The sequence below is a fragment of the Pelodiscus sinensis genome, chromosome 2 (genome assembly GCF_049634645.1).
Source record: "Pelodiscus sinensis isolate JC-2024 chromosome 2, ASM4963464v1, whole genome shotgun sequence".
Taxonomy (NCBI): Eukaryota; Metazoa; Chordata; order Testudines; family Trionychidae; genus Pelodiscus; species Pelodiscus sinensis.
Genome location: NC_134712.1, coordinates 70,516,855 through 70,531,196, shown reverse-complemented (window position 1 = coordinate 70,531,196; position 14,342 = coordinate 70,516,855). Strand labels below are relative to the sequence as shown.

Genomic DNA, 14,342 nt, shown 5'->3' with positions numbered 1-14,342 from the left:
AGGAAAAGGAAAGTAACTTTTCTTAACCCTTCATACCACTTTACAGATGGGGTCTGAATTCTGACTTGTGAGATGCAATTAGGTAATGTACACTTAAATTCAGCAGTGCCTTTCCAATAATGGTCAGCTTTCTTAATAGAAAACTCCTCAAAAGCTGCAGCATTTTAAAATGGGAGAAGAGGAAATATTTGCATTATTGGGGATCAAATATTGCATGCACATAATATAAGTAGCTTCAGGGGGTAGCTGTTGGTCTTTGTTGTTCTTTTCTGTACAGACTATTTGTTTCATTAATATAGTGTGGAGGGGTATGGAGAGAGGGAATAAGGTGTGGGGGGGGTTGCTGTGTTTTCTTGTTTCAAATATATCACTGCCATCTGGGCACTTGTATGCGCAAAGCGTGTGAAGCTTCCGTGCTAATTCCAGAAGCTTTAGACCAAAAATAACTGCGTATTAGTGGGAAGAGATGGTGGTGATGGATTATGCTCTTTTAAACCCGCTTGTTTGGTTCCCTCATAAATGTAGGTCGAATAATAAATGACTCCACTAGTCACATGAAGCAGGCTCAAAAAACATGTTGCATCTCTGCCTCTGAAGCGCTCTGCGTCGCGTGGGGGGGAGGGGGGGGGAAGCTTTTTTGCCCTGCCCCCTTTTCGCCACCAGACCTTTCAAAAGAGACTGTTTACCCGGGGCAACAAAGCGAAAGTAACTGTAAGGGGTGGGACCTGGGCGACACCTCAGCTCGCCCCCTTCCTCTGTGTGCAGCCCAGAGGTGAAAGGTCCGTGTCAGACCCGCGGTCGAGCACCGCTCGGGCTCGCAGCCCGCCTGCTGCTTGGTCACTTCCCTGGCTGAGCCGACATGCGCGGCGCGCCGCGCCGGGCTCTGCACAGCTGCGCTGCGCGCAAGGGACGGAGAGGAAACGGGGAGAGGAAGGGCTCGGGCTGGCTGCGGCGGAGGCGAGGCTGTTGTCAGGAGCGCGCGGGGAGGGTGGGGGCAGGAAGGGAAGGGCTGGCGCGCGCTGCAAGCCAGATGTAGCGCTCGCGCGCTCTCACGCGCCCCCCCCCCCCCATCCCATCTCCCCGCCTCCCTCGCGCCTCTCCGGCTGCACTGGCGCGGCCACGCCGGTGCCCTTTGCGCGCGAGCCGAGGCGATCTGATGAGTTAGCTGGTTGCTATGGTGAGGGGGCCGCGTCACGTGAGCAGGGTGCTGCTCCGGGCGGCTTGACGTCAGCAGCGAGAGAGGGAGGGAGGCAGGCAGGGGGAGAGCGAACGAGCCGCTGTGGCACAGCAGCAGAGCAGCCCCGGCGCAGCCCCTCCGCCGACCTTCCGCGCGCCCGCCCGCCAGCCAGCCGCGCAGCCAGCCGTGTGGGGGTGGCAGCGCGCGCCAATGCCGGGACCTACCCAAGCGCTGTCCCCAAATGGCGAGAACAACAACGACATCCTGCAGCAGGATAACGGGACCATCATCCCCTTCAGGAAGCACACGGTGCGCGGGGAGCGCTCCTACAGGTAACCCGCGGGGGGCTGCGGGCACTGCAAGGGGGGGGTGGGAGGGGTTGCATAACAAAACGCCGTCCTCTCCTCGCAGCGGGTTTTAAAAAATAAGGTGGGACCTCTTCGCCCGGGGTCCTGCCTAGCCTGCGCATGCAAGCCTGGCTCTGGGAAATAGCGTCTGCATTGTCCGGCTGTTAAACATTTTGCGAGTAGACTTGCTGCCTGCAGGGGCTCTCCCGCCCCACGCACCCTTCCCACCCCTCCTTCCTTGCGTCTTCATACAAAATGCAAGCGAGCGAGAACCGGAGGGAACCGGGCTGCAGCATTTCTTCTTGTGCCGGCGACGCCGGGCAGCAGCTAGGCGTGAAGAGCCAAGGCGATGGGATGGAGTGAAAACGGCTTGTGCCTGCCCTGCTGCGTGCAGGGGAAAAATGGAATCCTCTAGATTAAACTGGAGTCTGGGGTGATGCTAAAACGCCAGATTGATGGAGCTTTGTAAGAATCCGGCTCCCTGATTGGCGGAAAGCTTGACAGCAGAGGTCATGGTGTCAGGCATTCACTAAAATTTCCTCGATACCCAAGGGTTATTAGAGACAAGGTGGGCTGCAGCCGTTTCTCGAAGACACAGCATATCACTGTGCCTTTGATTCTGGATTGTTGCAGGGAACACAGCCCTTCTTTCCAGTTGGGAGGCAGTAGCATTGCATTTTTGCCTATGATTTGAGGATGGTGGCTGTTCTTTGTCGCAGTTGTGAGCATTTTTGATTAATGGTTTGGCATGCATTGTTGGCACCATTTTTACATTAACATATCTGACAATATGGTCCAGGAGATAAGCTAATTAAAATTGTTATCCTTATCAAAAAATGAAAACAACGTAGCCTTGAATCATTTGAATGCAACTGGTTTTATGTGCTCTAAGCTGTAGAGTTGAAGAGTGATAATATGGACAATCCTTTCTCTTCTAAAGTTGTTATTCAGTTATTTTGAATACTGCCTTGATGACAGCGAGCTGTACCTTTTCAGAGAACATGCATCTTTCAAAGCTTATATTCTCAAGCAAGCAACAGGAAATAATATGGTCCTTAAAATATTAGCTAAATATTTTTAGATAACACATACTATCTGATAGCACATAGCACTGGATCAAAATAAATGAGTTTTGCTTAGTTAGCCAAACAAATGGGAGTATTTAACTTTATTTTCATTAGGAAAAACCTGGTCCTAATACAAGTTGTACCTCCTTTAACTGGTATCAGAGGGGTAGCCATGTTAGTCTGAATCTGCAAAAGTGACGAGTCCTGTGGCACCTTATAGACTAACTGAAGTCCTTTAACTGGGACTCTCTAGTTTGGCCCACAGCTATTCCTAGACCACAGAGTCTTAAGTATAAGGAGGTTGGGCCCCAGGGCAGGAGAGATACTGGGGATGGGCAGGATGACTCAGCCAGGAGTCCTGTGTTGAGGGAGGAGCAGGCAGTACAGCAGGGAGTTCTAGCCCCTGCTGCTGGGTGGTATCAGGGGCTGGCAATGGCCACCTCCGGCAGGTGCGGCATCTGCACCAGCTGCACAGCCATGGAACCCTGGCTCCAGCAACTGTGGAGCCTTGGCCTCTGCAGCCATGGAGCTCCAGCTTGGAGATCCACAGCCAGGCAGGCAGCAGCGGGGCTCAGCTGGAGTCCTAGCCAGGGGAAGCATGGGCCGTGTTGGCAAGGACTTCCCCTTGTTCTGCAAATCCTCTTGTTCAGGACCAGTCAGGTTCTGAGGGTGCCAGATATGGGAGGTCCAACCTGAAACTCAGTTTATGCCAATGTCAAACTTGGCTGTATCCATACGGCTCCCCCATATCTGGTAGCCTATCACTCCTTTTAATGGGGTGAGGTGACATACTTGTGGAATCCAAACATTTACTCTACCTTGCATGCTACACAAACATTTAACCTGCAATTTTTTTAATCCTGTTGCTTCCTAGAGTTGCTGATAGAGTTCATTGGACTTGGAATTTAATAATGCTGTTTTAAAACTAATAGGTTTTTCACATTATAAAGAATCATTCCTACTGGCAGGAAGATGGAAGTTTTCATTTTCATGTACGTTTTAAATTCCTGTCATGTAGCATACTTGCATTTGAGAGGAAAGCTGGATTTTTACCACATAGATAAATGGAAGCATTCTGCTGTATCCTTGCTCTTGGACTGTACACTGGTAACAGTCTTTTGCTAGAAATAAGTTTAATTTTAGGCTGGTCAGTTTGACTTACAAAAGACAGTATTATCTTCAATGTTTGTTTTTGTCAGTCACATTGTATTGTTGCACCAGATATGAATCGCTGTTTACCTTTAGTACTTTTGCACTTAATCAGTTTTCTTGACTATTTTGTTAACAGTAATGCATGATGCATTGACATACACATGAAGAGGACTACCCAAAAATTGAATGTTTGCAATGCAGTATTAAGACTACAGGAGACATTACAATGGAAATGAACATATCAGTTGAATAATACTTTACATGAAATCACATGAAAATTACTTACACTTAGCCTTTCTCCTGGAGGCTAGCCAGGCCTCAAGGTGTTTTAAAAGTTCTTTATCAATTTAACCACCTGTGAGAATGGAGTATAGCACATTGCCTGTCAACACCAACACTATACCTCATTTTGTGATAGTTAAATGAATGATCCAATTAAATGCAGGGTAGAATGGCATCTTTCTTTAGTAAACATTAAATTTACAGTATATAACATTTAATTTATATTAGTTTATTAAAAATGTTATTTCTGAGAATAAGAAAGAATGAGAGGGTGTTAATTTGATACCTCACATTCAGGAGGTTTTGGCTGTGAGTTTGGTCTGGAACTAAGGTGAAATGAATTTTGATGGTTAAGAATGGATAGTGGCTCCCACTAGAAAATAGCCCAATTATTTGCTCATAACTATACTTATGTTTACTTATGGCAGAGAATTAATTCAGTAAAGTAGCAAATCAGGAATGACAGAACTGTATGGGGACATTCTTTAATCAAGTGCCTGTCTGCCCACAGCACACTGTACCACAATCTAGGCAATTCAGTCAGTTCACTAGCCACATGCCTTTTTTGAGAACTAAATATACAGTTGTTTAAAGTGCTTATCAAATTTCATATTACAAATCTGTGGTGAAATTTGTTATTTACTGAGATAGTAGGGTCTTACACTCTCTTTCACAGGATACCAATCCTGATTCATTTTATCCAGCTACAATTGGGAAATCAAAATTATTAATTGGTCTCTTGGCCACTGCCTATATTACTTACTTCTCTACCCTAAGCTATTAAGAATGTTTGCTTGTTTTCAGAACTGTTTCAGGCTTTTTGTATGTATGTGCAACTTGAGTATAGATGTATTTTTTTCTGGCACATTTTGTTTAGTTGGAAATATTTGCCTACTGTCATCCTCTTAAAGAGAAACTGGTATTTACTGTGCGTATCTTCTGTACATAATAACAAATATGGAATGAAAGTAATGGTGTCCTCATCCACTGATTAAAAAACTGTTTGACAGGTTATGTCCAGCACTTCAGTTGATGGCAAGGTATAAGGATTTTGTGATGGTAATTTCTGTGACCTATAGAAGTTAAATTTACATCTAATTGTATAATCATCCTTAATGTTTTCTTTTTCTCGTAGATATTTTCTACTTTCATATATTCTTAAGAAAACCTGTATTATACGTGTTGAGGGCTTTTGTGTATACAGGCAGTCCCCGGGTTACGTACAAGATAGGGACTGTAGGTTTGTTCTTAAGTTGAATCTGTATGTAAGTCGGAACTGGCGTCCAGATTCAGCCGCTGCTGAAACCGATCAGTTTCAACAGTGGCTGAATCTGGATGCCAGTTCTGACTTACATACAGATTCAACTTAAGAACCCCAGGCATCCCCAAGTCAGCTGCTGCTGAAACTGATCAGCGGCTGATTCCAGGAAGCCCGGGGCAGGGGCTTCCTGTAGTCAGCCACTGGTCAGTTTCAGCAGCGGCTGACTTGGGGACGCCTGGGGCACAGCAGCTGGGGTGCTGCCGAGTTGGTCCAGTAGCACCCAGAGCGGCGCTACGGGACCAACCGGCAGCGCCCCAGCTGCTGTACCACAGGCGTCTGGAGCAAAGCCGCGGAGCACGGGGGCAGCGGGACAGCCCAGACGCGCTGTGGCTGTCCTGCTGCCCTCGGGCTCTGTGGCTTTGCTCTGCTTTGCTCCCCGTCCCCCTGGTCTGCAGACCAGGGGGACGGGGAGCAAAGCAGAGCAAAGCCGCAGAGCACGCGGGCAGCGGACAGCCCACACGCGTCTGGGCTGCCCGCGTGCTCCGGGGCTTTGCTCCCCGTCCCCTTGGTCTGCAGACCAGGGGGACAGGGAGCAAAGCAGAGCAAAGCCGCGGAGCACGCAGGCAGCGGACAGCCCAGACGTGTCTGGGCTGTCCGCTGCCCGCGTGTTCCGCCGCTTTGCTTCCTCTCCCTGGTCTGCTGGAGACGAGGGAGAGGACCCCGTTCGTAACTGTGGATCCGACATAAGTCGGATCCGCGTAACTCGGGGACTGCCTGTATTGTTAAACTAGTTTCATCCACTGAGACTTAACGTTTTTGAAAGTCTATTCCTTCAGTAGGTCTAAATCAGTGGAATTTACCTTTTGGTACAAAATAACTATTTTCTTAATGCAATAAAACCTTCTTGACTATCTTAGTTTAGTTAGACAGAGCACAACTCCTGCTTGCTCCGCTCCAACACATAGTTCAGTCAACTTGAAAAAAGACCACTCATGTGGATGATATGAGTAGACTAGGGCTTAAGGTCTTGTTTCAAGGAATGACAGTAGATGGTACTAAATAAACAAGTACACTTGTTTTGTGGGATTGGATAAGTAAGGCTGACAGAGGGCAGTTGAGTACCACATCCGTCTGTCTCTGAAAACTTAAATGTTAGTCCTGGCAAGTCTACCAGAAATTATATTATAAGTTAGATATAAAGGTCAGAGATGATCTATTTGCTCCCATTGCAGTTGATAGGAGTCTTAGCTTTGACATCCGTGGGAACAGATTTAGATCAGTTCTGAGTGCTTTTGAAAATCATATCCCGTGTGTTTGGCTCCAGCCCTCTAAATATGAGCTCTTTTTGATTACCCCTCTTGCCTTTCAAACAAGAAGTAAAATGCTGCCACCATGGGAAGATACTATCCAGAGTAATGTTGTGAAACAATAACATGGTGACTTAAAGCAATTAGCATCCTTGCTTACCTCTTGTCTGCCTGTCAGATGATCTTCTGTGTTTCTCTTTACTCTCATACTAGTTGGATTCCTATCTCATCCCATTTCCTATCACGGGGAGGAGCGCTATCTTCTCCATTAAAAGGTGGAGTGAGCTAGTTCTGAGAAACTGTTTCAATGAAGATAGCCCATTTGAGAGATCCTGCTTCCATAAATGGGCTGGTGTGGCACACGCTGGAGCTCTAGTTCAAGATAACTTGTTATGGCAAAACGAAGGTTCTGAGGATACTCAAGCAGTAGAGCTGATCTGTAGGGAAAGGAGCTGATCTCATTATGCAATAGCCTAGTATATTCAGCCTGAAACTGTGGCAGATCCTATTCTGATTATTATTTACATTGAGGGTTGAAGAGAACCTCTTTGGCTTGCAAGAGAGTCTAGCAATAGGCCATGTAAAGAAGTGAAACGAAAACTTTTTCCAACATACTACCCTCTTCTCAGTCTGCAGCCCAACTCTGACTAAAGTGCTTTGGATGGAATTGAGATCTATATGTTGCATGTGTGGGTTTATGAAGCATCCTGTGGCTAGGTGGCTTTTATTTTAAATGTACAGCTTGTTGAGCTGCTCATTCATACAGTTGTAGCGCCCCCTCTCCACCTGGTTACCTTCTTTTAAAGCCAATCTCCTTACAGGTTTTGATGGATAGGTCTGGGTTCTTCTGGATCCCGCCACCCACTCAATTTTATTCTTTCTGATTGATGTACTTGGCGGTGCCTCCACCCCCCTCACTCCTTCCTAGCAGGGTCACCAGGGCAGCTTGGGAGGAAAATTCTAGCCCAGGATAATCCCCACGTATTTGCCAGATAGTTGGAGACTCCCAGAAAATAACACAAACACATACACTATAATAAACACAATTATATTAAACAGGAGACAATTATAACAGAACAGGATAAAACACTATTTTTAGGTTCACCAGTGCCCAGCAACTGTGAGGTTAGTGTCCCGTTGGTACGCGTACTTTATTGGGGCCCTTGATGACTGTTGACCACACAATCCTTCTCTGCAGTGGTTTAGCAGTGGAGCTGACTAGGTCCAGTACAGCCCAAAGGACTCACAAACGGGAGAAGGCAGTAAATCCCTCCACAGTTTAATACGCTGCAGGTAATAAAATCCCCAAACAAATTCCCTGACTTACTAACTAAAAATTGGTGCACTCACACACTCCATGAATGAGCCTCAGGTTGAGAGATGACTCAGTCTCTGCAAAGGGCTGCTCTCTTCTCACAGGGGTCCTCTTCAAGCAGGAACCAGGCTGCTTCGGTCCCAGAATTTCCCCTCACCGCGAAGGGGTGCAGGGCTCAAAATGCAGACCACACAACTGCACCAAAATTCAAAACTATAATCTCCTAGCCCAGCATTCAGACCCACACAGCAGGCAGCAGCCCTGAACTTGCTGCTAGAGCCGAGCTGACCATGCCGTGACTGTCTCACCCAGGGAGCTGGAGAGCCTACTCAGCCTGGCTGGGGAAACCTCCCAGCAAACTCCAACTGGGAATCAACAGGGGAGACATAAACCCAGCTGAGGGATCCTGCCTTCAGGTCCCTAGAGGTTAGTTCTCAGGGGGAACCTTGCATGCAGGCCTGGGGCTTACTAGCTCCCACACAGCCAGTCCTCCCCTCAACAATGGTCCCTCCTTCCCCCTGGGAGGGGCATCTCACTCCCTATGGGTTGCCGGGCAGACTCTGGCCCTGGTAGGGAGGGGGAGCCAAGGCAAACTCAAGAGTGCCTCTCCCTGAGCTGCCAGTAGACAAGGCCCCGGGAATCCAAGCAATCTCCTTGGGGGTTATACAGTCACCATCAGAGCATTGTGTGGATGCTAGCAAAAGGAGAGTAGATTTAGGATACTGGAGAATTGAAACCGAAATAGCTTTTAGGATTAAATATTTTGGCTTTGCCCACCGGTCTTTCCCTCTTGTGGGAAGTAGGGATGTTAAAATGTGTTTAATCTTGTAACTGCTGAAAATTTCAGTGGTTATATGCAGGGGACAGGTGGCTCCCTAGGAGCTAATACGTACGGAGAGCTGTCTTAAGCTAGCTCCTCAAGTGTGCTGGAAGCCTGTGTATAACCATGAAGGTTAACGGATAAGCTCAGGCTCATTGGTTACCTGTATACACAATTACACTTTCAGATTTCTAGTGGGGAGACCTTCTTGCCTAGGTACTTTCCTGTTGGTAAGGTTAATGTTTCCTGCTGCCACTGCAACTGGGAGTGAAATGTTTTAATAGGATTGTTATGGAAGAAAGGGTTGGGTAGCTTGGGGGACACAGATGTGGGGAACTTTTGCCCACAAGAAGAAAGGTATTACGTAAATTAATAGGAACAAGGTAGAACAAACTTTAATCGGTTTAGTCTTTTGCTATGTTGGTGGAGAGAGTGGGATCCAACTGCCTTGTCATGTTTGGGCTATACTACACAGAACCTAGACCTGCAGAGAGGGTTCTATTTTTGAAGTGTGATGGACCCATTGAGGCACTGGAGGTGGGTGGATCTGGGCCTGGCTATTGCTAACCCTTCCTCCCTCCCCTGCAACACACAGACACTGTAAGGGGAGAAGCCACCAAACCCAGGCATCAGCTAAATCTGGTGAACAACAAATGAGAAAACCAGAATAGGAGTGAAAATCACAGGGACAAGGTCAGGGATTCAGTGGAGGACACTGAGCAGAGAAGCCTGAACAGTGACCTACTGCTCTTCGGAGGTGTCTAACGAGGCAGTGGACACCTCCCAAAGGAACTCTGTCTAGATATGTGACTCAAGGAGGGACCGACAGTAGGCCCCACAGTTGTAAAGCACTCTTCATCCAGCTTCATCCTCCTGATGTTGTGATGGATGGCAGCCTTAGTCAGTGCCATGAGCAGACTGAGGAGGTCTTGTAACTGTGGCATAGACAGGATGTGTGTGGATCAGGAAGAATGTGTGGGAAAGTGAAGACCGAACCTCAGGAAGAGATTCTGGAGGATCCAGAAGACTGGCTGCAGGTCGGTGACCCTATGCAAATGAACAAAAGTCTCCCTTCCCTCTTGCTAGACAAAGAGCAGATGTTGGAGAACTTTGTGAACCATGCCAGGTAGGGATATTAACAAACATGTATCTATGTAAATGTGTAACTGCTGGATTTTTTTTAAGTGGTTACACATTTACATGCAGGGAGGCAGGTGGGAGCCAGTTTCCTTGAAAGACGGTTTCCTGTGAGCACTGGCTCCCGCCTGCTCCCTCCCCCTGCTGCCTCTGAGCATGGGGGTCAGGTGGCTCTGCAGCTTGAAAGACAGCTTTGTAGGTGTACTAGCTCTGCCCTCCCTCCCCCCAGGCTGCTGCCTCTCTATCAGAGGCAGCAGTGTGGGGGACAGTGGAGGGAAGCTGGCTTCCTCACTCCCCTGAGCGCTGGCTCTCACTTGCCCCTTCACACTACTGCCTCTTTGGGAAGCACCTGGGGGAGGGAGAAAGCAGGTGCTTGTGGGGAGACATTTTGAAAGCCAGCTACCCACAGGTACCAGCTCCTGCCTAACCCCGCCCCACCCGTGTGGCCTCTGATATAAAGGCAGCAACAGGGTGTGCGTGCATGTAACAGTTACGATTAACCAGTGAGCTCAGGCTTATTAGTTAGCATGTAGCTGTTTACATGATTAACATTCTTAATGCCAAGTCTATGCTTTTTAAGATATGAGGAAATGAATGAAGTTAGATCAGGCAGTAATCTTTCCTGTGTATAGGATTGGTTGGAGGATAGGGAATGAAAATGAAGGGCCTTAAATATAGTTCTACACTATATAACTCACTCCAAAATGCAAGTGACTTCCTGAAATGTAACAACTAGAGAGAAATTCTTGCATTCGTCCTCCCTCCAATTCTCCTGTTTTAAGGCAGCTATAGCTTAAGTTTGGTGAAGAAGCAGACTCTTATGTGTCCACTTTTTAGTCCTGCAGATTTACTTACTAACCAACCAATGCTATTGGTGACTTCATAATAGAAAACGAGTGGTTTCATCACACATTGTCAGTCCCATTGATTTGTAATCCTTTTGATACTAAAATGAATACATAATTGAATATTAGGATCTACTATTTGAATGTGATAATCTGGCTGTGAAGCCCTTTATCTGGCATTGCTGAAGAGAAAGTTTTGTGGACTAACTGCACACCAAACCACAGGGAAGGTTAGGACCATCTGGTGAAATCATATATGTATTTTAAAGGTCTGGCTTGACCAATTTGATTTAATTTCCTTTCATGTATAGCTGTAAACAAATTCACTGAATCATAATTCAGTTAAATCTGTTTCTGTGTCATGCTATCCAAAAAGGATTGGTTCATCAAGAGGAAATGTAAACATTAATCAGTGAGGAGAGGTTTAAGGATGTAGCTTTCAAAGGAAATCCTACAACAGTGCCAAATTGAGCTGCCTGAAGAGGAACATCCCATGCAGGCCATGGGCCAGATCCAGCTCTTTTATTTATGCTAAGTTTTACATCAGTTAACTAATTTGAAATCAATGGGGGGCAATTCTCATCATCTGCTTTGTCAGAAAAGAATCACTTATGAATCTGGGACATATGGGCTATGTCTACACTTGCGGCTTCCTGCGCGAGAAATATGCAAATGAGGCTAAGCATGGAATATCGTCAAGCCTCATTTGCATACCTAATGAGCTGCCATTTTTGCAGAAGAGGCTCTTGCGTCAGAAGGAATTCTCTACACTGCCCCTTCTTGTGCAAGAAAAACCCTCTTGCGCAATGCTGCTACACCAATTATTTTCAGGAATAATGGCATTGCGCAAGAGGGTTTTTCTTGCGCAAGAAGGGGCAGTGTAGACAGTTCCTTCTGGAGCAAGAGCCTCTTCTTCAAAAATGGCAGCTCATTAGGTATGCAAATGAGGCTTGACGATATTCCATGCTTAGCCTCATTTGCATATTTCTCGCGCAAGAAGGCTGCGATTGTAGACCTAGCCATGGATACCAAAGGCAGGGAAAGATTATTAAGTTGATCTTGTGTAAATGTGGAGGTTTTAAAAGTGCTATAGAGTTATATTTAAAACATAGTGGAATAGACCAAGAAACTGTTTCTCAAATGAAAAAGAAATTCTCTAGCCAAGATTTTGTCTGTATTACCATGCTTCTGAACCAGTATTCCTGCAATGTGCAGCTGAAGAAAGGGATAGTCAATCATTGTGCTTCATCTGAGATGCAGAAAATCAATTTGGAATTTGCATGTCCTTTTGTGGGGTTTTTTATATAGTGGTGTGGGCAGGTATTGTGGGTGTATTTTTCAGATGCTCTTTAGGTATTTTTTTTTTCAGTATTACATTTCCTGGCAAAGCTCTAGAAGATGGTCAGTTCAAAAGGCTGTGGAGAAGTGACATTTCAGAGGAAAATGTATTATTAGGAGTATGTAAACTGATCATTCATTATACAGCAGGGTTATATTTTAGTATAGTGGAAATCTGCCATCTAAAAAGCTGCATTTGGTCAGAGATGCACTTGAATGCAAATTTTTGTTTATCACTCTGGAATGCAGAGTGTGTATTCTCAGAAGGGCTGTTAGTACTGTTATAAAAAAATGCCTCCAGTAGACTTGTACATTATTATGAAGAGGAAAACCTTTTAAGGTTAATCCCTGTGGAAATAGTGCAATAGCTGTCTTAGATGCATTAAAACAATATATATCCCATTAAAATATTTCAGTTACAATATTCAGTAACTTACAAAGAGTAGTTTACCATTAAAACCATTATAGAAATCCTGAGTAATAGCTTGCTATGTGGAGATGGAGTATATAGCTCTAGTCAGTGAGAGAGACTCCCCTTGGGGAGTTTGATTTACAGAAAGAACATCATTTGTGAGATTTGGAAACATGGAGGTTTTGAAATTAAAACTGGTTATCTTATGTTGAAACTACAGCATTAGTTCACAAATAACAGAACTCTGTTGTAATCTTGTACTCATGAGATTAACTCTCAAAACTTTAATAAATTCAGTCTCTTTTTTTTTTTTTAATGGAGATTTCCTATCTCCTAGAACTGGAAGGGACCTTGAAAGGTCATCGAGTCCAGTCCCCTGCCTTCTCAGCAGGACCAAGTACCATCCCTGATGAATTTTTGCCCCAAATCCCTAAATGGTCTGCACGGATTGAACTCACAACCCTGGGTTTAGCAGGCCAATGCTCAAACCACTGAGCTATGCCTCCTGAATGATTTGTGTCTGGCCCTGCTGTAAAATAGTTTTGCCCAGCACTAAAAACTGAAAGCCCTACAAAATATAAGATGCTTGCAGATTCTTTTTCACAATTTGAAAACAGCCTGCTCTCTCAGTAGGGATGTGAACGGGTAATGAGTTCCCTGCAAGCAGCTCCAGTCATGGGCAGAGAGGGCTGTTCCACCAGAGCTGGCTCTGGCAGCCAGCACCACGCAGGGCTGGGAGCAGGAGCCACACAGACTGGGGTTTGCTCCAGCTGAGCTGGAGCAGTCCTCTGCCTGGGATCCCACTTAGTCAGTTCACAAACAACTCTTTACTATTACAAAAGAGAAATCCACCCTTTCTTATTTAAGATAATTAATTAGAAAATAAGATAGATGTTGTCATAGACTCGTTTCCTGCTAGAAAAACATTACTTGCATGAGGATGGTGGTGTTAGAAATAAGCTTTAATTATGCCACAAGATTATGCTTCTCTGGGAGCTTGTTCTGCTCCAGAGTGGTGTTTCTGTTCCGGATGGGAGAGTGCAAATTATAGGGCATTACTTTTTACAATATCACCATACAAAAATGACAACAAGTTCATAGGGGCCTATTGGTTTCTGGATAATAGTGTTTTTTGAATGATCTGATGACATCAGTTTATGATTTTTCTTCAGGGATGTCAAATGATTTTTAAAAAATCAATGAAATTAATCATGACATTTTAAAATCTCATGATTAATTACAATTTTATCTCACTGTTAACAGAATACCAGTTTAAATTTACTGTAAATATTTTTCATGTTTTCTATATTTTCAAATATATTGCAGTTGCAACACAATACGAAATGTACAGTGCTCGCTTTATATTTTTTATTATAGCTATTTGCTCTGTAAAAATAAAAGATAGTATGAGGTGAATTGAAAAATACAAGTAGAGTGCAATCTCTTTATCATCAAACGACATCATTTGTATTCGCAAACGACAGAAAGTGAGACACAGTCTCAGCTGTGCTGAACACCATGCCATCCAGAGTCTCAAAAACAACCTGGACGTTATAATCAAACCAGCTGACAAAGGGGGTTCTGTGGTCATTATGAATAAGGCCGACTATAACCAGGAGGCAACCAGACAACTCTCCAACACCACATTTTACAAACCTCTCTCCTCTGATCCCACCTCGGAATACCAAAAGAAACTACACTGTCTCCTTAACAGCCTCCCTACAGCTACTCGGGAACAAATCCACACACAAACACCTTCTGACCCCCGACCAGGATTGTTCTATCTGCTTCCCAAAATCCATAAACCTAGACACCCCGGACGTCCCATCAACTCAGGTATCGGCACGCTCACTACTGGTTTATCCAGCTCTGTAGACTCTCT

At 45.4% G+C, this 14,342-nt stretch overlaps 1 protein-coding gene across 3 annotated transcripts in view; it reads left to right on the top strand.

The window, feature by feature from the left end:
• MAPRE2 (microtubule associated protein RP/EB family member 2) overlaps window positions 1–14,342 on the top strand; it is a 151,952-nt gene that overhangs the window by 56,260 nt on the left and 81,350 nt on the right. The window contains exon 1 of one of the 3 annotated variants that reach the window (XM_006115378.4): window positions 1,034–1,509. The exons of the other annotated variants lie outside the window; for them this stretch is intronic. Coding sequence (XP_006115440.1) covers window positions 1,388–1,509 — 122 coding nt within the window. The 5' untranslated portion in view covers window positions 1,034–1,387. Of the gene's footprint in view, window positions 1–1,033; window positions 1,510–14,342 lie in introns of those variants that run through there. 3 annotated transcript variants of the gene reach the window in all.